General features: G+C 43.2%; 1 protein-coding gene across 1 annotated transcript; it reads left to right on the forward strand.

Moving 5' to 3' along the window:
• The first annotated feature begins 234 nt into the window (after nt 1-234).
• MAT1A (methionine adenosyltransferase 1A) lies at nt 235-23,334 on the forward strand. Its single transcript, XM_014051667.2, has 9 exons — nt 235-550; nt 8,121-8,198; nt 10,059-10,181; nt 11,273-11,385; nt 13,713-13,856; nt 15,578-15,796; nt 17,788-17,970; nt 19,508-19,641; nt 20,724-23,334. Exons 1-9 carry the CDS (start codon nt 454-456, stop codon nt 20,824-20,826), a joined length of 1,194 nt encoding a protein of 397 aa, XP_013907142.1. The 5' UTR covers nt 235-453; the 3' UTR covers nt 20,827-23,334.
• Nucleotides 23,335-24,581: the final 1,247 nt, after the last annotated feature.

Below are 24,581 nucleotides of genomic sequence, written 5' to 3' on the forward strand. Positions count from 1 at the left end.
TCTGCGCATCCTTGCGCCACAAAAGTTCCTCCCGGGGGCAGAGACAGGAGCCCAAGGCTGGGCGAAATTTTGGTGCCAGGGGAGCGCTCGGCTGCTGCTCGCTTTCCCCCCTCTTCTTCCCCACGCGTGTCCAGCTTCCCCTCCCCCCTGCCAGGGAATGGGCTCTTCCGGGCTCCTCACATGATGAGCGAGGCACTTTCGCTTTTCCATATATAGAGGCCAGGCGGCGTGACAGCTCCCGCGAGGGTGAAAGCTGGCGAAGGTGCCCGCGACGCGCTTTTACGCAGCCAGCTGGAACCTGGAAGCCTCCGCGCCTCTGGCCGAGAGACCGCGCCGCTCGCCTGCTCTGCCTTTGGAGAGCGAGATCGCCCACGGCCCCGACAGCTTCTTTCCTCCGAGAACCAGCCGCTCTTCCCTCTCCTCCTGCCCCAAAGACATTCGTCCGAATCCATCATGAACGGGACTTTAGATTGCCTGCAGGACCACACGCTGAACGAAGAGCAAGGAGCGTTCATGTTCACGTCGGAATCGGTCGGAGAAGGACATCCAGGTAAGGCTTGGAAGTCGTCCCAGGTATAACCGAGGATGTTAGAGATCCTGCGGCTTCTCATTCCCTCAAGCAGAACTCCTCTAGAGCTTTTGAAAGAAGATTTTAAACAACGCTGGAGTTGTTCTTTTCCCCCCAGAAGAGATCGGACAACCGTTTGTCTGAAATGTTACAGGGTTTTCTGCTTGAGCAGAGGGTCGGACTGGAAGACCTCCAAGGTCCCTTCCAACCACGTTTATGATCCTCTCATGTAAGCCATATTTCTTGCCCTTAGGTTTTGGCAGATGGGCCTTGAAGCCTTGGTAGAAGTACAGTAGGGTGCCTTCAGAGCACCAGACCTGGAGAAGGTGAACACCAGCCAAGAACAGTTACAGCTACCACCTGAGAGGGCAGATTTATCTAAGAGAACAAGCCTGGTAGAAAACAGTTCAGCATAGAGAATTGTACTCAGTCATATTTGGTCTCCAGTCCTGGGCATTTGTTTGGTTGATTTCAGTGGCAATTATTCTCAGAAGGTGCGTAGAACATTGTGCCCAAGTCAATACCTTAATAAGGGTTGGCTCTGTTTACGGTATATCCTAGGGCCCAATTAAGAGCAGGGAGCAAAAACATGAAAGAAATCTCTTTTTCTCTAATGTTTGGGAGGGAGTCATGGAAGAGAACAACCTGTGCTATTGCTTCCTCACCACAACTGAAGCGGTTTTTCTTTTGGCTCCTCATGTTTTTTGTGAAGGATCATTGAACATTTCCACATTGCTAAAAAAAAAATTCAGGAAGTAAAGGAAAGAGAAAGGCACACATCTTCTCCTCAACTTAGCCCCATGGATTTCATCCACATGGAACTTCGGTCACGAAACAGCCATTGCCCAAAGCAGCCGCACTACATATTACTCCCAATTCTGCCTGCCCTTTTAATCACCTTTTGGTGCAAAACAGGAAATGAAGGGATCAGTGGCTCACCTCATTTTTTTTCCTCCCGAATTGTCAAAGCCAACCTGATGATTTGCTTACTACTAGTAGTACTATGACAAGATTCCTTGTCATGCACACCACAGAAGGCAGTTTGCCAAATTCTGTGTCCTGATACCGCAACCCAGGTTTATTTTCTCTGCTGGACATGGCCGAGACAAGGTACGCACTTGCAGCGGATGGAAATAGCTCAACGTTCTTCTGCAGCAGGGCAGGATTTATCAGAGCTCTTATACTTAGATACATGTTCAGGATTGTGAGCTGGCAACCTAATTTAGGGATTTCCTTTTGAGTACGTGAATACCCGCACTTTTTTTTTAAATTAACGACCTATAACAGTTTTGGGGTGGGGGTTATAAATCTGTGGTCCTTGACAGGGTGTCCTTTGAGGATAGGATAGGGTAGGGTAGGGTAGGGTAGAATAGGATAGGACAGGACAGGACAGGACAGGACAGAACAGAATCAGAGTTGGAAGGGACCTTCAAGGTCTTCTAGTCCAGGGGTCACCAACCTTTGGGACCTCAGGGACCACTAAATTCATAATTTTAAATCCCACAGACCACGAATATGATCTGCCTAGTGACTGGCTGGGGGGGGCGTGGCTAGGAGGTTATGTGACTGGGTGGGCATGGGCAACTTGATATCACTTCTGTCAAGGGGTGCCTCGCCAGCCTCTACTCATTCCTCCCTTCCCTCCCAGCCACTTCTCGCCTGCCCGCCCTGGCTCCTTAGGGCCCCAACAGGAAGCAGCTGTGGGAGCTAGGCAGCCACCATGAGAAAGAGTTGGCAAAACAGCTCAGTTCAAACTGGATCTGACCGAGAAGGAGGCTCAGCTGCAGTACCTCATCGAGGACTATGAGCATAGGCTTTTAAAACACAGGGAAGACCTGCAGGGGTGCAAGGCCAGGTGCCGGCGCCTGGAAGCTCAGCAGGCTGAAATAGTCAGTCAGTTCCAGGCCATGATGCAGTCCCACTTGAACAAGGCCCTCCGGCTCTTCGCCACCAGCAGCAAAAACCAAGCAGATACAACCCAAACTACTGTATATCATGAATATCATGAGAGAATATAGACTATAAGAAGAGAGGCACTTAGGTGTAGTGGTGAAGGCATTAGACTAGACAATGGGGTGTGTGAATTGTAGTCTCACTTTAGGCACAACACCAGCTGGGTGGCTTGGGCCAGTCACTGTTTCTCAGCCCTAAGAAGGAGGTAATTTGCAAACCATTTCTGAAAAAAACTTTGCCAGCAAAACTGCAGGTATTTGTCCAGGCTGTCTCCAGGAATCAAAAACAGAGAAGGAGGGAGGGAGGGAGAGAAGGAAGGAAGGAAAGAAAGAAAAAGAGAGAGAGAGAGAGAGAATATAGGTGCATGCTTCTTACTTGGAACGGTCTAGTTTCCCAATCCAAAAGCTGTTTGAAGTTCTATTGAGAAAGTGTTTAAAAGGCTTAATTGCAATCTCGTAGAGGTATCAAAAAAACTATTTTAAGGGAAATGTGAACCACTGATTCTTGCTATATTTCAAAAGGCTGTTCACGGGCTTGTCCAAGTCCATCATTCTTTATGGTCTAAAACTGGCAAAGCAGGAATAAACACAGCTCAGACCAGCCAGACAGGTACAGTGCAGAGAAGAATATTTTGCAATTATGACAATTGTTAGCTATTTTTTCTCCCTTTTGGCCATCTCATTGGTTAGCTTCATTTGAGTTTTAAAAAACTTAAAAGACACTGGGGAGTATAAGAGTCAAGACCTTTTGGGGAGTGGCTTCATATTCCCAGAATAGGTTTTGGGATGAAAGAGCCACTTGCTCTGTTTTTACAGGCCTTCAAGTCAACTCCCAGACTCTTCTGAATAACTTTCTTTAATGTTGGGCACTTCTGGTTAGACCCATCCTTATTCAGATACGGTGGTTTCCCTTTGATGGATCTGCTGCTTTCACTAGAAGACTGAGCAGCTAAAAGCCGCTTGAAAGGGATTTTAAAGAAATGAAATATCTCAACATTGTCCTAATGATCAATGTATAAATATATAAATAATGTATAATCATGAAACTTTGGTCTACAGATAGTAGGTCGAACACTTGGAGGCTATTGGGTTGGGCAAGAAAGAGTACAGTGTCAGTTCTCTTTCAGTATTATTCAAGATAAGGGATAATAAGATTGTGCACCCACCTTTCTTCCAATAAGGCAGTTGAATTTTGCTTGAATGTGGAGTGGAACAGTATTTCTTAAGTCAGCTGGGACTTAAGAAATGTTCCATGGGACATAGAACATGTTGTAACATCAACGTCATTTTTTAAACTTCCATCATCTGTTGACCTTGCTAGACCTGCTAGGAACTAAGGTATCAACCATACTTTGTCTAATGGGTCCACCTATAGTTGTGTTGCAGGAAAATAAATTCATACACACTGGGCTCACTCCTGAGTAGACATGCATAGGATTGCACAGAAAGGCCTCTTGATTAGGTTCTGTTCCATGCTCTTCAAAATGCCTCCAAGTTTCAGTCATCAGAAAAATGAGGTTAATAGTTCATATAATGACCAGAGTCTCTTCATTTGTGTAAAAGATGACATCTCCTTTGAGCTAAGCTCAACTACTAAGTTCGTGGACATATCCATCTGGTCTTCTTGGCCAAGATAGAAATTTGGTTTCTACCATGGTTTGTTCAGCTTCCCAATATCCTATAGCTGAGTACTGATCCGATGTGATCCAGCTTACCTTGTTTAACTTAGATTGGCAAAGCTAAGCTCTCTTTGTTCAGGTTTATATTTATTGCAAGTGAATTCTAAGAAGTGCAGTGCCAAGCTTCAAAGCTGAGGTCATGTATCTCTTCTTTTTTGGCTTTTGGTTATAGGTTGACCAACATATTTGAGGGTTTAACGTCAGAGAAGAGCACACAAAGAGCTTGACAAACATATCAATTAGGGCAAATTGTTTTCCCTCAGTGAGTCTTTAATATCATTCTATTGGTTTGGGAACAATCGAATAAGGACACTCTAAAATCTGCTGGCATAAAGTCAGGTTAAACACGACCTCTTCCACCAAGGTTTCACGGGTGAATTTCAACAGAAATGTCAATAGTTTCCCCTTGTGTAATCTGATTCCTGGAATTTCATTTGGTCTCCCCTGTAGGGACAAAACGAATGTGCTTTGTTGGCACCAATTTATTGGCATAGGTAAACACTTTTGTATGAAATGAGATGGATAAACCATTATTTCCGATTTTCTTTCCACGATATTTCTCATTAAAAAAATACCTACAATAAGCAGGAAGCCACTGAGAGAATAAACTTTGGTAATACTGGACAAAAGAGATTTGGAGAAGAGTAACTCAGGACAAAAGATTATTGGAGCCTAGACAAATTAGACATTTAGACCACAGTTAGAATGACCAGTTGAATGATCTTCCTTGTTAAGATGCCCAGATGTGAGGAATGGATTCAACACAAAGAAGAAGATGCAAATGTCCAGCTGCCTGCAAGGAATATAAATACTTCCATTCCCCACCATCCAGTCAGAGCTGAAGAAGCTTCTTGGATGAGAAGTTAAACATCTTCAAAGAAAAACCAGAAAGTCCAATTACCTCTTGAAAATGCACCTTTGGGACAACCCTGACCTGGATGACGGAGAATCTCCCTAAACACAAGGAAGAAGGTTAACCTTTTTTAAAAAAAATCGTATTGGAGAAAGATGATTTACATTGCTTTGACCAAAGAAAACCAACCATTCAATACTAGAAAAAAATGAAGCCTGTATCACTAGAAATGAAACAAAAGTCATTGTACTAATCTTACTGACTTCCTCTTTTACTCCTTCAGGTGCCGAGGAACATTGTACTGATACGTGTATGAAAAAAGACATTAATAGAAGAGAATATTTGTAGCTCAGAGTTAAATTGTGGGGTCCTCGGTGCTCCCTGAGTTTGATGGATTCCTTGTAGATGTTTCATTGCCAAAATAGATAAACTCCTCTGAGCATTGGTTTTCATTAGTTTGGTAATGAAATGTTTGCAAGAAAACCACCAAGTTCACAGAGCACCAAGAAGCTTACAAAGATAATAATGTGAGATGGAGGGGGAGGGGAAGACACTAACATTCCATGAGGTGGATAAATGGAGTACTGAAAGCCACAGAAATGCACCTGTAAGAATTTTATAATCTGGTCAGAGATAGGACAGTGTTGGTGGTTTTGCCCATAGAGTCGTCAGGAGTTGACCATTACTTGACAGTAATAACCGCAAAAACTGCATGGATATCCTCCTCCTTCTCCTGAGCACCAATAAACATAATCAATCATCATCTAACTATTCTTCCCTATTCCAGGACAAAGCATACTTTTGAAAATCAGGATTGTCCCGAGCAACCAGCTTCCTTTTAAAGGCTCACACTTCTCTGAGGGCCATGACAAAACCACAATTTTAGGGAGCTATCAACATAGAAAAACTAATGCAAGTATATTTTTGCTCTTGTTTGCTCTGTTGATGCACGAACCAACCTGGAAACTCCTTATCAGGCTTGAAGATTTGGGAGTTGAAACCTATGCATAAGACTTCCAGGAGGGGCAAAATAACGTGATGTCTATGACTTGTAGTAATCCTGATAACCTAATTCATTAAGTAACTAATCCCATTTAAGGTTGTTTCCCTGGTACCTTGGAATGCTGGAATATCAGTGAATAGGGGGCACCACCTTCCCCCTAGTCTGGGGCTGATCACCCCCAAAACCAAGCAGGATTGAGCTTGGAGACCACCAGAGAGTCTCAGGTCAGCAGGTTGAACTAAGAAGCTGAAGAAGCAGCCCAAAAGAAGGCAATGGCAAGATACGTCTGAATTGTTGCCAAGAAAAATAGCATGGGAATGTTTCATGAAGCTGAGCTGAGTTCAAGGAGACTTTATTTTTTGCAATGGGTGAGCTCCAAGAACAGTGTCCAGGGCATTATTTGACAATTATCAGAATCCAGTAACTTTTATCTCAATGATGAAAGCTTCAGCTGTTGCGTTCTTGCACAATTACATCTTGTTCGAGGTGCAAAATAAACCAGTTATTCTCTTATCCCTTGGCAAAGCTGTTTCTCCTACTCATGAAGATAATTGTTATAACTAACAGAATAACAGAGTGGGAAGGGACCTTAGAGGTCTTTTGGTCCAATCCCCTACCCCAGCAGGAGATCCTATACCATGTCATTCAAATAGTTGTCCAATCTCTTCTTAAAAACCTCCAGTGATGGAGCACCTACAACTTCTGGAGGCAAGCTGTTCTATTGGTTAATTGTTCTCACTGTCAGGAAATTCCTCCTTAATTCTAGGTTGCTTCTCTCCTTGATTAGTTTCCACCTGTTGCTTCTTGTCCTGCCTACAGATGCTCTTCAGATGTGGCAGCCTCTTCTTTGTGGCAGCCCCTTAGATATCATAATTTTTATATTTTTATATTTTTGAACACTTTACATCCTACTTTATAATGTAGCTTCTGTGTTGTCAACCTTTACACACCAAACAATTGCAGGGGCGCACAGTGCCAGATGCTCACAGACCAGATCCTCAGTATATACTCATAGTGATTATGTGCCAGTTAAGGAGAGATTGAATATAGAGAAACATTTTTCAAAGTTGAAAGGAGGAGTGTAGATCTGTGACTGTAACCTAACCACTGATAGCTCTAGTCAAAGAGATCATGGAGATGATGATGATGATGATGATGATGATGATGATGATGATGATGATGATAAATTTCTAGCAAATCAACTTCCTTCCCATTGATTAAATTACTCATTCCTTTTCTTTTTGTAGATACATAATTTCCTTTCCTTTCCTTTCCTTTCCTTTCCTTTCCTTTCCTTTCCTTTCCTTTCCTTTCCTTTCCTTTCCTTTCCTTTCCTTGGTCATCAGCCTTGTTCTCTAGGGATTATGGAATTTGAGTCCAATTGAACTGTAAGACATGATCTCAGATTCATTCATTCGTTCATTCCTCACTCTCCTCTTGTCTCTTCCCTTCCCTCACTCCCCTCTCTTTTCTTTTTCCTCATCAAAAATGTCATCATCAAGTAAAAAGATATCTAGCTTTAGTAGCCACATAGAAAGCAGCACATGCAATCTATGCTCCAAGCCTTGGCCAAACCCCGTTACTTCCATCTGTTGGCTTAGATCAATGGCTGAATACTGTGGGTCACTTGTTAACAAGGGAGATGGCAGGAGTCACCAGTACACAAAATCAAACACCCTTAGCAACAGTCAAGTTTTAATCCATTGGAATGGCATCAAATAAACCCAAATGCTTTGTTTCTGCATCAGAAGAACGACTAATCACTCATCTGAACCATCCTGTGGAGAGCAGCAGGTTCAAAAGTGGTATATTTGAAAACTATGCCAAGGGCTTATTTTGATGCAGAGGTGTTTGATCCTAACAGCAGGTGTGACTGGAATAGGTTGAGGTTCGATTCCACCTTTGCTTTCTGACTGGCAGAATTAAGTTTAGATACTGTTGACTATTTAAGTGATGCAGAATGAATGAATGGATAACTCTTTTTGTAGGTTAGTGTGGCAAAAAGCGTCCCAATTTTCTGTGGTAGATATTTTCATTTCAAGTCTCCAACTCTGTTCTCTTTCAGACAAAATATGTGATCAGATCAGTGATGCTGTCCTTGATGCTCACTTGAAGCAAGATCCAGATGCCAAAGTTGCTTGTGGTAAGAGGTGGCTTCTTCTCCTTATCAAGACAAACATTCCACATTTAATGGCCATCAGAACATCTGAAGGTAGTACCATAGGTTGGAGCAGTGATGGGATTCAGTCAGTTCGCACCACTTTGGGAGAACCGGTTGGTAACTTTCTAAGCAGTGTGGTGAACTGGTTGTTGGAAGAAATCATTAGGGCAGAGAACCGGTTGCTAAATTATTTGAATCCCACCACTGGGTTGGAGGTACCCTTTAGCAGATGTGGCAAATGCGGAGTTGCTATTTCCAAATCATATCCCAGATTTCATCCAGTTGGAGAATGTTTGAGGTTGGCCTACACACTCTCTCACTGTAACACAGCTACTGTATTTTTCAGAATATAAGACACTCCAGAGTATAAGATGCACCTTAATTTTTGGGGAGGAAAATAAGAAAAAAGATTCTGCCTACCAGCATCCTTCATCTGGCTAGCATCCTTAGCAAACAGCCTGGTCAGCTTCAGCATATTAACCTGATTCAGCACAAGCAGCTGATTGGCGGGTGGATCAGTCTCCTGGAATATCCCCAATCAGCTGTTCCCAGAGGTAAACTTTAGCGTTTGCTGGTTCTGAGCACGCACCTCCTTGGGAATGATAGGCAGCTCCAAAAATGCAGCTGATCGTCGCAGGTTGCTTCAGTGATTACAGCAGGTGAACCGGTCTGACAAGGCAGCAGCTGTTCCAGTTTGCCATTTTGGCCTCTCACCTCCTGTTTTCAGCCTCCAAATGCTTTGAGACCCATTCAAGGTTGTGGGGGTCACCAGAGCACATTGCCGATGATCGCCGCCTGAAAACTCAACTCACAGAGGCCAAAAATAGGCCATACGGAAGCCTAAAACACGATGCGCAGAAGCCAAAAACATGATGTGCAGAGGAGGCGGTTGGCGGCGATGTTCTCTGGCAATCCCCACAGCCTCGAACAGGTCTCAAAATGGAGCATTCAGAGGCTGAAAATGGGGGGCACAGAGGCCAAAAACGCAAGCACAGATGGGGTGATGGTCTGTGGAAATCCCTGAAGCCTGGAACAGGTCTAAAACACAATGCATGGAGGCCAAAGGGTGGAGGCCAGCAGGTGTGTGGGGGGGGGTTACATTTGGTGTTCATGGTGCACCCAAATTTTCACCCTCTTTTGGCCGGGGGGGGGGGGAGTGTGTCTTATACTCCGAAAAACAGGGTAATTTTAATATTGGAGGCAGATACAAAAGATAAGTGGGTGGGACAAATTGAGTGGATATCAGCAGAGCAGAGCAGCATAGTGGCCTAGTGATGAAGATGCTCACCTCCCACTTGCAAGGTTGAGAGGTCTATCCTAGGTAGTGGCAGATGTTTTTCCTAGGGTGCAAAGAAAAAAAAACTGCTGTGAATTCCATGTGTCATGAAGGGCATCTGGCTAGTAAATGCTAAGCTCCATCCAGTCACCCTGACTTTACTCAGAATTAAGGAATTATAAAAAGGGAGTTATTGTATCAGCAGAGGAAACAATTTGATAGGATTATAACAAAATGTGTGTAAGTGAGATCAGGATGATGATGTTTTCGTGTGAATATAATGCTTATTTGAGTTACACAAAGGAGTCTTGGAATGTGTGTCAGCATAATTTCATCAATTATGGCTTTGTACCAAAGTTTTCGATTTTCATCCAAGAAGCTTTCTCAGTTCAGTTCTGAAATGTTTTCAAAGAAAAAACCAAAAAGGTCCAGTTGCTTTTTGGAAATGGAGCAGAAGGCTCATGACCTGGACGATGGAGAACCTCCATAGACTCAGTCTTGTAGTTTATTACTGAGTATTTAACACACTCTCTTGCTGTATCCAACTTGCTTTCTTTCATCTTTAGAGACAGTCTGTAAAACAGGAATGGTCCTCCTTTGTGGCGAGATCACCTCCAGAGCTGTTGTGGATTATCAGCAGATTGTGCGAGACACAATTATGAACATAGGCTACGATGATTCAGCTAAAGGTTGGTGGAACACTAAAAGAGCTCATCCATAGCAGCCCATCTTAATGAAGAAAAGGAAATCTGACTCTTATCTTGGTTTGCTTAACTAAGATAACAAAAAGACTGATGCAACTTTGGTTGAGCAATGCTCAGGTTTTACTAGCAAGAGGTCTCCAGCTCTTTGCATAGATGAAAGCTATTTATGGACCGGTCAAAGGTTATCTCAAGGTTAGATCACCCCTCACACACAAACTGCTTCATCAGCGTCCTTGCTATTTGTTCTTGACTTGACATTTTCTAGCCTGCATGGCTTGATCAACTGGCCTCAGTATTTCTAGCAACTACCCATGTTTTCCCGAAAATAAGACCAGGTCTTATTTTCTTTAGGGCCCCAAAATAAGCTTTAGGCTTCTTTTGGGAGGGTTTTTAGGTGGTTCCCCCTCCCCCCCATGTACAGGAGGGCCACTTCTTCTGCTTGCTCACAGCAGGGCAGGAGGCTGCGTGGTGCAGAGGTGCTGCCGCTGTGAGGTGGGGGGATGGAGCTGCCCCATGCACCCTGTACCCATTTACATGAGGATCCTGCAACCAGGCCATCCACACCCTGACACATGCCTTACCTCGTGGTGGCGGCACCAACATGCTGCTCAGCCTCCTGCTCCATTGAGGCTGCAAGCAAGCAGAAGTGTGCCAGCAACCACATGGGCTCCTACTTCACATATTTGCCAGTGCTGCCATAGCAAGGCAGGTATCAGGATGTGGATGGCTGCAGGGGCCCTGAGGTAAGCTGGTGTGGGGCATGTGGGGCAGCTCCACCAGCACCCCCACCTCACCTCCTGGCCATGGCACCACAAGCAACCAGACAGAATGGATGGGCGGGCAGGCGGCTGCACAGGCTCTTAAGTAAGCCTTATTTGGGGCGGTAGGGTAGGGCTTATATTAGGTAGAAAGGTAAAAACATGGTAGGTCTTAATTTTTTGGATAGATCTTATTTTCAGGTCTATCGAAGCAGTTTATATAGACTTCCTGGGTAGTGTTGGGATTCTCCTTAAAGTTCTACATTGCATAACCTGTTGAAGTTGTTTCTGTATGAGTAATGGAATTCTACTCTGTAGGCTTTGACTACAAAACCTGTAACGTTCTTGTGGCTTTGGAGCAACAGTCGCCTGATATCGCCCAGGGGGTTCATCTACACAGGAATGAAGAAGACGTTGGCGCTGGAGACCAGGTAGGACCTGTGCAACGCCCAAAGGTATCAAGGAGATTCTTTCTTGGTTGTGGATTCAGAGCACAAATAAGCCGCTTGGGTTTGAATTCATAGTGCAGCTTCAGAGATAGACCTCAGGAATGTAAAAAGCAATTATTGCAGGGGTCAAACTGTCACCTCTTCCTTCTTCCCCCAGTTGGCAAATCAGAGGAAAGGGTCAGGCATGCAGGAATTGATGGTTTACATATTAACATTTTTCACTAATTTACTCTGAGTAGTGGGATTTTAGCCTGTAATTTGCTTTGCTCCCTCAAGCCCTTCTTGTAGTACTTCTCATCTGTCAACCAAAGGCGTCTTACTGTAGAAATAAAGCATTTTTTGACATACCTTTGATTTGTGCTGACTTTATAAATAAATTCAATAAATAAGTAGAGAGGCCTGCTTCTTTGCTTGGGGTAGGATAGATCTACTCTTGCCTTTTCCTTGGGCATGTTTACTTTTTACTTCCCAGTTCAACCTACAGCTTTGGATCTCCAAGTATTATCTCCCTGCGTAGATTTTTTAAGGCCAATATCAATAGAATAGAATAACAGAGTTGGAAGGGACCTTGGAGATCTTCGAGTCCAACCCCCAGCTCCAGTGATGTGCAGGCAGGGGAGGCAGGGGAGGCAGAGCCTCACCCCTGTCATCATGAAAAGAAAAAAAATGTAAAAGGAAAAAGGCTGAGGTAATTGCTGCCAGAGTCACAGTGTATGACTCTGCTTAGTGCTTAACTGTTTAAAAAAGCATCTAAAAAGTGCCCTCTGCAGGAGGAGGCAGGAGAACCACGTGCCTCATTTAGTCTGACTTTATGATCACTCCAGCAGAGTTAAGCAAGGGTTAAAAGCCGAAAAATTCCTTATGTAGATGAGGCACGTGGTTCTCTTGCCTCCTCCTGTAGAGCGCGTTTTTTTAGAGGCTTTTTTAAACAGTTAAGCAAAGTCATCCATTGGGGACTCTGGCAGCAGTTAATCCAGCCTGACCTCAGCAGCTCTTGCCTTTTTCCTTTTATATTTTTACATTTTCATGATGGCAGGCAAGAGCAGAGTTGAAATCCTCTGTGAAACAGCTGGAAAAGGTATAAGGGTCGGAGGGAGTGGGAGGAATTCCAAATTAATGAAATTTGTAAGTAATTATAAGTAATTTTGTGTGTTTGCGTGTGCATGTGCGCGCATGTGTTTGTTTCTTCACTCAAACAAACTCTCTCCCAATTTGAGAGAGAGTTTGTTTGAGAGGGAAGAGAGGGAAGGGGGAAGAGGCAGGGAGGGCAGCCCACCAGCTTTCTTTCTCTGTCCATGGCAGCCCGCCAGCAGAGGCGGGTCTTTTGTCCGCTTCTGCTGGCAGACTGCCGCTTTCTTTTGCCCAGAGGCGGGCAGTTCAGGCGAGCTGTCGGGCTGGCGCTTTCTTTCTTTTGCAGCAGCCTCTGGGCAAAAGAAAGAAAACAGCAGCCCGCCGCTGGCTTTCTTCTGCCTGCCGCTATGTCCGACATAGAGGCGGGCAAAAGAAAGCCAGCGGCGGGCTGCCGCTTTCTTTCGCCCGCCTGTCAGAACTCAGGCGGGCGAAAGAAAGAAAGTGCTTTAGACAGTGGGAGCCATAAACCTCACCGCACATCACTGCCCAGCTCAATACTATTTTATACAAGTGGCTGTCTAGGCTCTTGTTAAAAAACCCCAGTGATGGAGCACCTACAACTTCTGAAGGCTTCCACTGGTTGATTGTTCTCATTATTAGGAAATTTCTCCTTAGTTCTAGGTTGCTTCTCTCCTTGATTAGTTTCCATTGGTTGCTTCTTGTCTTGCCCTCTTGTGCTTTGGAAAACAGTTTGACCCTCTTTTCTTTGTGGCAGCCCCTCAAATATTGGAAGGCTGTTGTCATGTTACCTTCTTTTTCACTAGACGTACCCCATGATCAGTCAGATCACAGCCAAGTGGTGCCATCTCATGGCTCATCCATCCAAAGCTCGGAGGATTTCAATCCATCTTGAGAGAAAGTGACTGTATCAAAAGCTGCTCAGAAGCTTTCTTTTCCTTAAATGCAAACTACCATTTTCAGAGAGGAAAGGAAGGAAGGAAGGAAGGAAGGAAGGAAGGAAGGAAGGAAGGAAGGAAGAAAGAAAGAAAGAAAGAAAGAAAGAAAGAAAGACTAGCCAGGAACCGCAAGGGGTTAATGAATGAGAAAAATCTATGATACTATAGAAGGCCAAAAAAGTATCTCATCGATTGAGGTTCCTTTGCAATTTTGTTCTTTTTTCTTTTCCTTTAATAAACTAGCAAAGCACTAAAGAATGGTCTCATCTTCCTTCCATGCAGGGCCTGATGTTTGGCTATGCAACCGATGAAACGGAAGAATGCATGCCTCTAACCATTATCCTTGCTCACAAGCTGAATGCCAAAATGGCTGAGCTGAGACGCAATGGAGTCCTCCCTTGGCTTCGACCAGACTCCAAAACCCAGGTAGGTTCGGATCAAGCCCAATGGCTCCTTCTCTAGAGGCTTAGAGCCAACCTGTGTGGCAAAACTAGAGGTTAGGATCATATGTGATACGTTTGAGGGAAACAGAAAGGAACACCAAGATACTGGAGTTGGATTGGATCAAAGAGATGCTCTTGGAAGAAATAAGAGTTGTTCCTCAAGACAGGTGAGAGACAGGTGAGAGGGCTGGACTGAGCTTTTTTCTATTATAGAATAACAGAGTTGGAAGGAACCTTGGAGATTTTCTAGTCCTGCCCCCATTCAAGCAGGAGACCCTATACCAAGAATGGTGAACCTTTTCAGCACTGAATGCCAAAACCGGAATGCGGATGCATGAGCCGAAGTACCAGAAACCCGAAGACAGTTGGCCAGTGCACACATGCCAGTTTTGGGGCCATTTTAGGCCCGAGAAACAGCCTGAAAACGGCCTAAAAATGGTCCGAAAGTGGCCTGTTTTTTGGCTGGTTTGGGGGGCATTTTCCGGCACTTCAGCGCCGATGAAGACCAGCTGGCTGGTGCACACCAGAAACCAAAAGAGCAGCTGGAGACGACGCGTGTGCCCACAGAGAGGGCTCTGCGTGCCACCTCTAGCAGGCGTGCCATAGGTTTGCCATCACGGCCTTATACCATTTCAGACAAATGGCTATGTAATCCCTTCTTTAAAACATCCAGTAATGGAACACCCACAACTTCTGGAGTTCCTCCATAATTCTAAGTTGTTTCTCTCCTTGATTAGTTTCCATCCATTGCTTCTTGCTCTGCCTTCAGGTGCTTTGGAGAATAATTTGACCTCCTCCTCTTTGTGGCAGCCCCACAAACACTGGAAGACTGTTATGATGTCACCCCAATCCTTCTTTTCATTAAACTAGCCATACCCAGTTCCTGCAACCGTTCTTCATATGTTTTAGCCTCAAGCCCCCTAATCATTTTTGTTGCTCTTCTCTGCACTTTTTCTAGATTCTCAACATCTTTTTTATATTGTGATGACCAAAACTGGATGCAGTATTTCAAGTATGTGGTCTTACCAGGATTATTATAAAGTGGTATTAGCACTTCATACAAACTTGATTCTACCCCTCTGTCTATGCAGCCTAGAACTGTGTTGGCTTTTTTGGCTGCTGCAACACACTGCTGGCTCATTTTGACCTGATTGTCTAGTAGGATTCCAAGCCAAGTTTCACCTAATCCATACCTACCTGTTTCGTTTTTCTTGCTTAGTTGTAAAATCTTACTTTTCTCTATGTTGAGTCAACTTTATGGCACCCGTCTGAGAAGGTGTATATCTACAGGATAAAATTAAAATCTTTCTCTCTGCTAACTGAACAGTTTTTTGTATGGGTGTGCATAATTTGAGGGTAATTCTCAAGAGGCCACTGGATTTTTTGATTTTTTCTTTGAAGACGTTTCATGGAGAAGCAAAACAACTCCAAAGAATCAGAGCTGAAGAAGCTTCTTGGATGAGAAGCAAAATGCCTTCAAAGAAAAACCAGAAAGTCCCAGTTGTCTCTTGATAAAAAGCCCCTTTGGGACCACTATGACTTGGATGACAGAGAATCTCCATAGACCAGAGAGAAATGTTTATTTGAACCGGAAGAGCGGCAATCCCCCATCCTTTTAAACATCTTGAAAACAACCAAAGGTTTTCTTACATTCCTTCCTCTTTCCGGCCCAGTCTAAATCACCCTTTCGTCATTTGTTTTCAGATCACCGTTCAATACGCCCAGGAAGATGGAGCGGTCATCCCCATGCGGGTTCATACCATCGTCATCTCTGTGCAGCATGATGAAGGCATCTCCTTGGATTCCATGCGCAAGGCCTTGCAGGAACATGTGATCAAAGCCGTGGTGCCAGCCCACTACTTGGATGACAATACCGTTTACCACCTTCAACCCAGCGGCCGTTTTGTCATTGGAGGGCCACAGGTGCGCCTTTTACCTCACACCATCCTCAACTGTCAAAGTCACCTTTTTTATATTGGACCCAATACAGGCAGCCCTTGACCTACAACCTCAATTGAGACCCAAATTTCTGCTGCTAAGTGAAACACTTGCTAAATAAAATTTGCCCCCTTTTACGATGTTTCGTGCCACAGTGGTTACGTGAATCACTGCAGTTGCTGATAGCAATAGCACTTAGACTTATATACCCTTTTACAATGCTTTTACAGCCTTCTCTAAGCGGTTTACAGAGGCAGCCTCTTGCCCCCAACAATCTTGGCCCTCATTTTACCCAACTCAGAACGATGGAAAGCTGAGTCCACCTTGAGCCTGATGAGATTCGAACTGTCAAATTGCAGGCACCCGGCAGGCAACAGAAGCAGCCTGCAGTATTGCGTTCTCACCACTGCACCACCACATTAATAACACAGTTGTTAAGGGAATCTGGCTTCCCCATTGACTTGGCTTGTCAGAAGGTCACAAAAGGGGGTCATCCCTGATGCTGCAACTGTCATAAATATGAGTCAGTAGCCATGCGTATGAATTTTGATCGTGTGACTAGGGGATGCTGCAGTGGTCGTAAGTGTGAAGAATGGTCATAAGTCCCTTTTTCCAGTGCCATTGTAACTTTGAATGGTCACTAAATGAACTGTTATAAGTTGAGGATTACCTGTAGAGTCACATGTTTTAACAATGTAGGAAATGGGTATCTAAATAGGATAAATAAATATTCCTGGATTCTTATTCTTTTTAACCAAAATAACTGGATGGGTTGGAGGCCCACCTTAGAACTTGAAGGCATCCCTTGCCCCAGATGTTCTGACCCACACTATCTGATTTCAAGAAATTCAGGTTTATCTGCCTCTAAGCTCTTTTCTGATCCTTCAAATTCTCCTGTGTTCTATCAAATGTCTCATTTTTTACCAAATTTCCTTGAACAAAGTAACCGTCAGGTTTCCAAAAGATGCAACGTAAATGATAGAGTTACGAGTCAGTATTGTTTCTGATTTGGGTTTTTAGGAGGATCTGGAGAAAACAGAACAGGTTCAAAATAAGGGTGACCAGGATGGTAGATAACTAGAAACTGCACTAGAAATAAAGAGTTTTGAGGAAACTGGGAAGAAAGAGAAGATTGAGGAGGATGTGATAGGCCTCTAAAGATACCTGAGAAGATGTCAGCCAGAAGAAGGCCAGATCCTGTTCCCTATCACTCTGGCACTGGGTAGAAAATAACAGAGTTAAATGACAGAAAAGTGGATTCTATATGAAAGGAATTTTTTTCTAATAGTAAGAGCAGTCTGACAGTACAGTAGAAACTGTTATTCAGGAGAGTTCAAGTTTGGATTAGATTAGCAGAGTTGGAAGGGACCTTGTAGGTCATCTAGTCCAACCTGCCACCCAGGCAGGAGACCCTACACCATTTCTGACAAATGGCGGTTCAATCTCTTCTCGAAAGCTTCTATAACTTCCGAAGGCAATTCCTGTTCCACTGGTGGATTGTTCTCACTGTCAGGAAATGTCTCCTTACTTGCAGGTTGAACCTCTCGTTGTTCAGTTTCCATCCATTATTCCTTCTCTAGCCTTTGTGTACCTTGGAAAATAGCTTGACCCTCCCCACTTCCTCTCTGTGGCAGCCCCTCAAATATCGGAACACTGCTATCATGTCTCCCCTGGTCCTTCTCTTTACTAGCATTTTTAGGGAACTTTACAACTAGATAGCCATTATAACATTGATCCTGCACTAACAGACACATGCATAGTTGAATTTGTTTTGAGGGTTACTCAAAACTTCCTAAACCAAATTTTGACAGGATTTCAATTTGCAGTCCGGAGGCAAGTATCATTAGCTAAGCAAAACACATCTTCTTTCATCTTAGAAGGCTTTCTTGGTCTTGGGGGTGGGGGGCTATCATGAAACATTTTCCAAAACACCTGGTAAAAACCGAGATCAGACATTTGGTCTTGCGATATTGCAGGGTGATGCAGGAGTTACTGGCCGGAAAATCATTGTGGATACTTACGGTGGATGGGGAGCCCATGGAGGTGGAGCTTTCTCAGGCAAGGACTACACAAAAGTGGACCGATCAGCAGCCTATGCAGCCCGGTGGGTGGCCAAATCTTTGGTGAAAGCAGGACTGTGTCGTCGGGTTCTGGTTCAGGTAAGTGACATTTTACTAATCTGATAGTTGTACAATCAAATAAAACCAGTTTATTACGGTTCCACCACAAAATCGCGGAGGACAAAATCGCGCTCGACGAAAGCGCGCATTTGACATCATCACAGCGCGACGAAAACATCGCGCTGTGATAGAAAAATGTAAAAATAAAGCTAAAACCTTACCCTAACCCCCCCAAACCTAACCCTAAACCTAACCCTAAACCTAACCCTTAACCTAACCCTAAATCTAACCCTAAACCTAACCGTTAACGTAACGCTAAACCTAACGCTAACCCTTAACCTAACGCTAAACCTAACGCTAATGCTCTAAACCTAACTCTAACCCTTAACCTAACCCTAACCCTAACCCTAAACCTAACCCTTACCTTTATGTGAATCGGCTTGCTTTAATTTTAATTTTATTTCAATTTTTAATTTTTTTCGTCGCGCTGTGATGACGTCACATGTGCGCTTTCGTCGAGCGCGATTTTGTCCTCCGCGCTTTTGACGGGTCACGTTTATTACAGCCATAAAACCAGATATCTACTAACAGAACTATTACATCTCTCTCTCTCTCTCCCTCCCTTCCTCCGTCTCTCTCTCTCCCTCTCTCTCTCTCATCTATCATCTATCTATCATCTCTCTGTTTATATATCTATCATCTATATCTACCTATCTACCTACTTACCTACCTAATATCTGATATCCATTCATTCTCTCTCTCTCTCTCTCTCCCTCCCTCTCTCCGTCTCTCTCTCTCTTTCTCTCTCTCTCTCTCTCGTCAATCATCTATCTATCATCTCTCTGTCTATCATCTATATCTACCTATCTACCTACTTACCTAATATCTGATATCCATTCATTCTCTCTCTCTCCCTCCCTCCCTCCCTCCATCTCTCTCCCCCTCTCTCTCTCTCTCTCGTCAATCATCTATCTATCATCTCTCTGTCTATCTATCTATCTATCATCTATATCTACCTATCTACCTACTTACCTACCTAGTATCTGATATCCATTCATCCTCTCTCTCTCCCTCACTACTGTAATCCAGTATACAAAATACAGTTTTAAAAACAAGCTCCACTGTTTAATATCAAAATCTTTACTGTACAATGTGCATTTATTTAAGTTTTTCCATTCTTGTATCTATTTCAGTAACATTCAAAGAATCTCTCTTTCTATTATCTCTTTCTCTGTGTCTGTTTTTCTCTCTCTTACACACACACACACACACACACACACACACACACACACGCCTGTCTATCTTCCATCCATCCATCCTTCAATATTGTAATCCAGAAAGAAAATACAATTTGAAAAGTTCAGTCATAATCACTTTAAATTTTAAATTGGTCCTCTGTTCTTTCTGATTAATGCCATTCTGTATTTGAATATTTGGGCAATCATGGACAGTTTTCTCCCTCCTTCTCAAAACCTGGACCTTCCACCTTTTCACTGACTAAAGGAGTGGCCACCAAATGAATCTGTGGATGACATGCACGAAGCCAGCCTCAAAGTGTCTCCTTCTTGCCACCTAGGTTGCCTACGCTATTGGAGTGGCTGAGCCGCTGTCCATCTCCTTGTTCACCTACGGTACCTCTGCCTACACTGAGCAAGAGCTGCTCAACATTGTCCACCAAAATTTTGATCTTCGACCCGGAGCCATTGTCAAGTGAGTATTTCGCTTTGGGGCAAAGTAAAAACAATTGGTTGATTGGGAAGCATTTATGGTGTGCTCTCCTATCCGTGGAAGTATGATAGTCCTGGTGTGTGTGTGTGAGAGAGAGAGGGGGGGGAGAGAGAGAGAGATTTCAACCATTTCAAATATGTCACTTTGTGAAGGTTCCAGCTTCATACTCAACATGGAGTCCCTCTTCAAATAGTTCTTGCTACAATTTAGCCAAGTGGAAAAAGAGTCTTGGTTTCAAATGTTAGGCAATTCCAGGGCTTAAAACCTGACCTCTGACAAGGGGCATATTTATAGGGATGACAGCAGTTCTGTCAGTAAAGGGCTAATTATCCAAATGAGAGCTTGGAGTTTTTTGAGTGAGAAGATTGCCTCATCTGTAGGACAAAATGTTCCAGAGATTTGCAGGGAATGTCACAAGGAAAAATTGGCCTTCAAGAAAGCTCATGTTTCTTCTGGCCCAGAATGATCCAGAAGTGAAATGGATGTATATAAATTCACTTATCAAAATGACCATGGTTGCTTCTTTTTTTTAATGTACCCTTGACTAGTTTGTGGTGGGACTGGCTTGTGGTATCTCCTTTCATAACAAGTATCTTGCTGGATCAACCAAGAGGTCTATTGAGGTCAGTCTTCTGGTCTGGAATGGTCAGCAAGATACCAATGGAAAGTCTGCTTGTTCAAAGCTTTTACCTCATAGCTTATCAGATAAGTATGTGTGGGGCAGGGAAACTCATCATTTATTGGAGATCAATGGCTGCTTTATCTGGTTTCCCCATTGACTTTGCTTGTCAAGGAGGTTGCAAAAGGAGATCACATGATCCTGGGACACTGCAACTGTCATAAATGTGAGTCATTTGCAAAGTATCTGAATTTTGATCCGGTGACCACGGGGATGTTGCAAAGGTTGTAAGTGTGATAAATGGTTCTAAATCACTTTTTTCAGTGCTGTCATAATTTCAAACGCCATTAAACAAACTTTTGTAAGTCGAAGAGTACCTGTATAGCCTGCATCCAAAGGGGGGGGGGAAGCAATTTTAATAATAACTTTTTTTTTTTACACTTAGGGATCTTGATTTAAGGAAGCCCATTTATCAGAAGACGGCTTGTTACGGTCATTTTGGAAGAAGTGAATTTTCTTGGGAAGTTCCGAAAAAGCTCGCCTTCTAACTTTCTTGGGACAATCTCTCTCCATTTCCAAGGAACAGTATTTTACTACCCCGAGTGCTTCCTTTGACCATTGTCAGTGCTGAAGAAAAATAATAATGGAGAAATGTTCCCTCTTTGTTTTCTCTACATATTGGCCAAAGCAGACTTACGGAGGATAAATTTGGGGCAGACAGATGCCATTTTAATTTTGTTAAATGCTGCTATTTTTGGGGTAGGGGAGGAAATTCCATTGGAGAAGACAAGAAGGGACTTAAATCTACAATCAAACAATAGACTTTTTTCCCCAATCCAACAGATCTACTACATCATTCTAAACTACTAATAGGAAGAAAACTTTTTTTCAGATTTGGTATGATTTCTCGATGTTTTGCAACAGGACCCTTCCAGATTCTGGCATCCTGCTTCCATGTGCTACAAGGAGTAGTGCTCTTGGAGTAAAACAGAACATTTCCCCTAGGTTGGAGACCCATCTTTTTCAAGAGGGGTTCTGCCACATTTCACTAATTCTGTTCCAGCTGTCCAATCCAAGTTTAATTATTTCTTGCTCTTTCCTCTCTTTCTTAACTGCCTTACAGATAGTCCTTCACTGATGACCATAAAGCAGTCTTTCCGTTATGGTCACATGTCATATAACAGTCATGAAAGCTGTAATCATATAGCGAACATGGCAGTTGTTAAGCAGAGGCCACTGTCGTTAAGTAAATCCATGGTTCCCTTGTGGGAAATTTTTGCCCAAAAAACAGAAATACCCATTTTCGGCAAAACCCTTGCAGCCACATGACTGAGGGACGCTACAAATTACTGTAAATACAGTGAGATGTTGCCAACCCCTGATGATTGCAAGGTGGTTCCAACACTCAAAATTTTGAATCAACCGTGACTTTAACGGGTCACGAAGTGATCAGTTGTATGTCAAGGACTACCTGTAAAAGCAAACATTTTAGACATATGCTTGGTGCCTTTTATCGATACGCATAAATGTTGCTGACATTTCTGGAGCCTGTTCTAGATGGTTTTTAGATACAAAAGGGTTTTTTTTAAAAAAAAAATGATTGCCAGAATAGTGGTGTTGAAACTGCGTCTTTCGGCCAATGATTGAGTTGGCGTGATTGAATGGTAAGCTTGAGACATTCATGTGACTTGGAGATAAACTGTCAACAGTAGAATAAATCCAGCAAGAGGTGAAGGAGGACATACGACGGAGCTAGATGTAGGAGCAATCTATAAAGGAGGAAAATGGAGAAAGAATGATTCTTGAGAGCCGTTGGTCAAGAAATGAATGTCAGGAATGATACCATGGAGACCAGACTCAGAGGAGTGGGAGAACAAGAACTATCCCCAGTATTTTAATTTAAAATATCACCACTGTGTATTGACCCAAAAAGTCAGGATAGATGTTTGCTTCGATCAGAATAATATCTTGGGCCAGTAATAAAAAAGAGAGCCAGTCTGGTTTAGTGTGAAGGCATCAGGCTAAAAAACCAGGAGACTGTGAGTTCTAATCCCACTTTCGGCATAAAAATGAACTGGGTGATTTTGAATCAATCAACAGGAGACCATGAGTTCTGGTCCTACCTTAAGCATGAAAGCCAACTGTGGGCCAATCACCAGGAGTCTGGGAGTTCTAGTCCTGCTTTAGGCATGAAAACTGGCTGGGTGACTTTGGGCCAGTCCCTCTCTGTCAGCCACGCTCACCTGACAGGGTTGTTGTTATGGGGAAAATAGGAAGGAAGAGGAATATTAGACGTGTTCACCACCTTGAGTTACTTCTAAAAATAGTAAAGGTGGAATACAATTTTTTTTTTAAAAGGCAGAAAGAGAAACTTCTCTCATGAGCTAGAGAAATGTTTCTGCAGAAACAAATTGGTTTCAGGTCCCATTCTTAGTTCAACTGGAACAAGAATACAGAAGTGTAACTCTGTCTTATAGGCTGTGTTTCTTGAAATATGAATGTTGCGTCTAAGGAAAGCGTATCTTGCTTTGGGATCAGGAGGGAAGGAAGCCCTCTGTGCAAGGATCTGTGGCAGGAAGCCTTCTGTGCATCATCTCATCAGAATTCAAATCCAGTATTTTACTTTACTGTGTAAAGCATCACATATGCTCAATGGTGCTATATGAATTGCTATTATTAAGAAATGACAGGCTGGTGTCATAATAATCACAATTCTGTCTCAGGATAATATTTTGTTCTCAGCCCTGGAAAAATCCTATCAGTGCCTTGGTAGATATTTTGTTTTTAAAATTTGGGGTAGGGTTCCTTCCCTTCCTACATGTCTCGCTTTCCCCCCTTTCTCTTGTGTGTGGCTTGCAAATCTCTCTTGGCATTGATGGTTTTCCATTTCTGATGTTTATGTCATTTCTTGCATATCTGAACTTTGTCACTGTCAAAGCTGTCTGGCAGGGGGAGATTTTCAAAAAGAGGGGCGGGAGGATGCAAAGTACACTTTTACAATGTATTTAAAGTGCATAATTTTAATTATATTTCAATAAAGTTTCAATTTAAGGGGACAGTAGATCACTTACCATCTTGAATTCAGCCACTGCAGAATGAGAGTTGAGTTATTCTAAAACCAGGAATCTGGTACAAGCTTTCCTGCTGACAAGTGTAAAAGGCTCCAAGGTTTGTGAGTTCCCTCTCATTTCATCTATGCTTCTGATGAAATGAAGTGCGTCTCTGCTCCAAAGCGGATGACTTTTAATAAAATTTGTTGCAAAACCAGCTACATACATGATATTTCGCCATTAGATGGCAGCATAGCCCAGCTTGATTTAGTGTTCAGTTAAATTATTAACAGAATAAGACAAGAGTTGGAAGGAACCTTTGGAGGTCTTCTAGTCCAACCCCCTGCTCAAGCAGAAGAGACTGCTTGATTTGCTCTTCCTGTCAGATAACAACCCAAAAGTTTTAGAATAACATGGGAAGTTTAGACTACAACCTGCAAAACTACTTGAACAATTCTATGAAAGACAGTTGCTTTTCAGTAGGGTTGGGTCAAACTAAATATGTTCTTTTAAAAAAAGCATCTAAGCAGACATTGTCTGATCTCAGAGGAGGTTAAACCTGAGTAAAAGGTGGTGGAGGATTCCCATAAAGACATCAGCTGCTAACTAATGGTGAAAATGTTACAAAATGGACAATATGATGTCAGAATGCAAACTCTGCCCTTTTCTACTTGGTTGTGCTCTGACCTTGGTTGTGAATATCTGAGTCACCAAGTTTGTGTTGTGGTTGCATGTTTTTGTCCCTTGCCCTGACTAATGGATGATGATGGCTAGACTGAAACACACAATTGATCAGTGGAATGACTTGCCTCCAGAAGCTGTGGGTGCTCCATCACTGGAAGTTTTTTAAGAAGAGATTAGACAGCCTTTTGTCCAGAATGGTACAGGGTCTCTTGCTTGAACAGGGGTTGGACCAAAGAATTCCAAGGTCCCTTCCAACTCTGTTAATCTATTCTTTTTATGTTGTCCTTGGAAAAAGCTAAGCAGGGTCAGATCTACTTGGAGGTAACAATTGAAGATCCCAGGCTGTAGGTTGAACTGGGAAGTAAAAAGTAAACATGCTCAAGGAAAAGGCAAGAGTAGACCTACCCTACTCTACTTAGAGTATGCAGGCCTCTCTACTTATTTATTAAATTTATTTATAAAGTTCGCACAAGTCAAACGTATGTCAAAGAATGCTTTATCTCTACAGTAAGACACCTTTGTGTCTTGCCTCATACTGTGACAGATGAGAAGTATCACAGGAAGGGCTT

The sequence above is a fragment of the Thamnophis sirtalis genome, unplaced genomic scaffold (genome assembly GCF_051295495.1).
Source record: "Thamnophis sirtalis isolate CommonGarterSnake01/CBP01778 unplaced genomic scaffold, rThaSir2_p1.2 scaffold_15, whole genome shotgun sequence".
Lineage (NCBI taxonomy): Eukaryota > Metazoa > Chordata > Lepidosauria > Squamata > Natricidae > Thamnophis > Thamnophis sirtalis.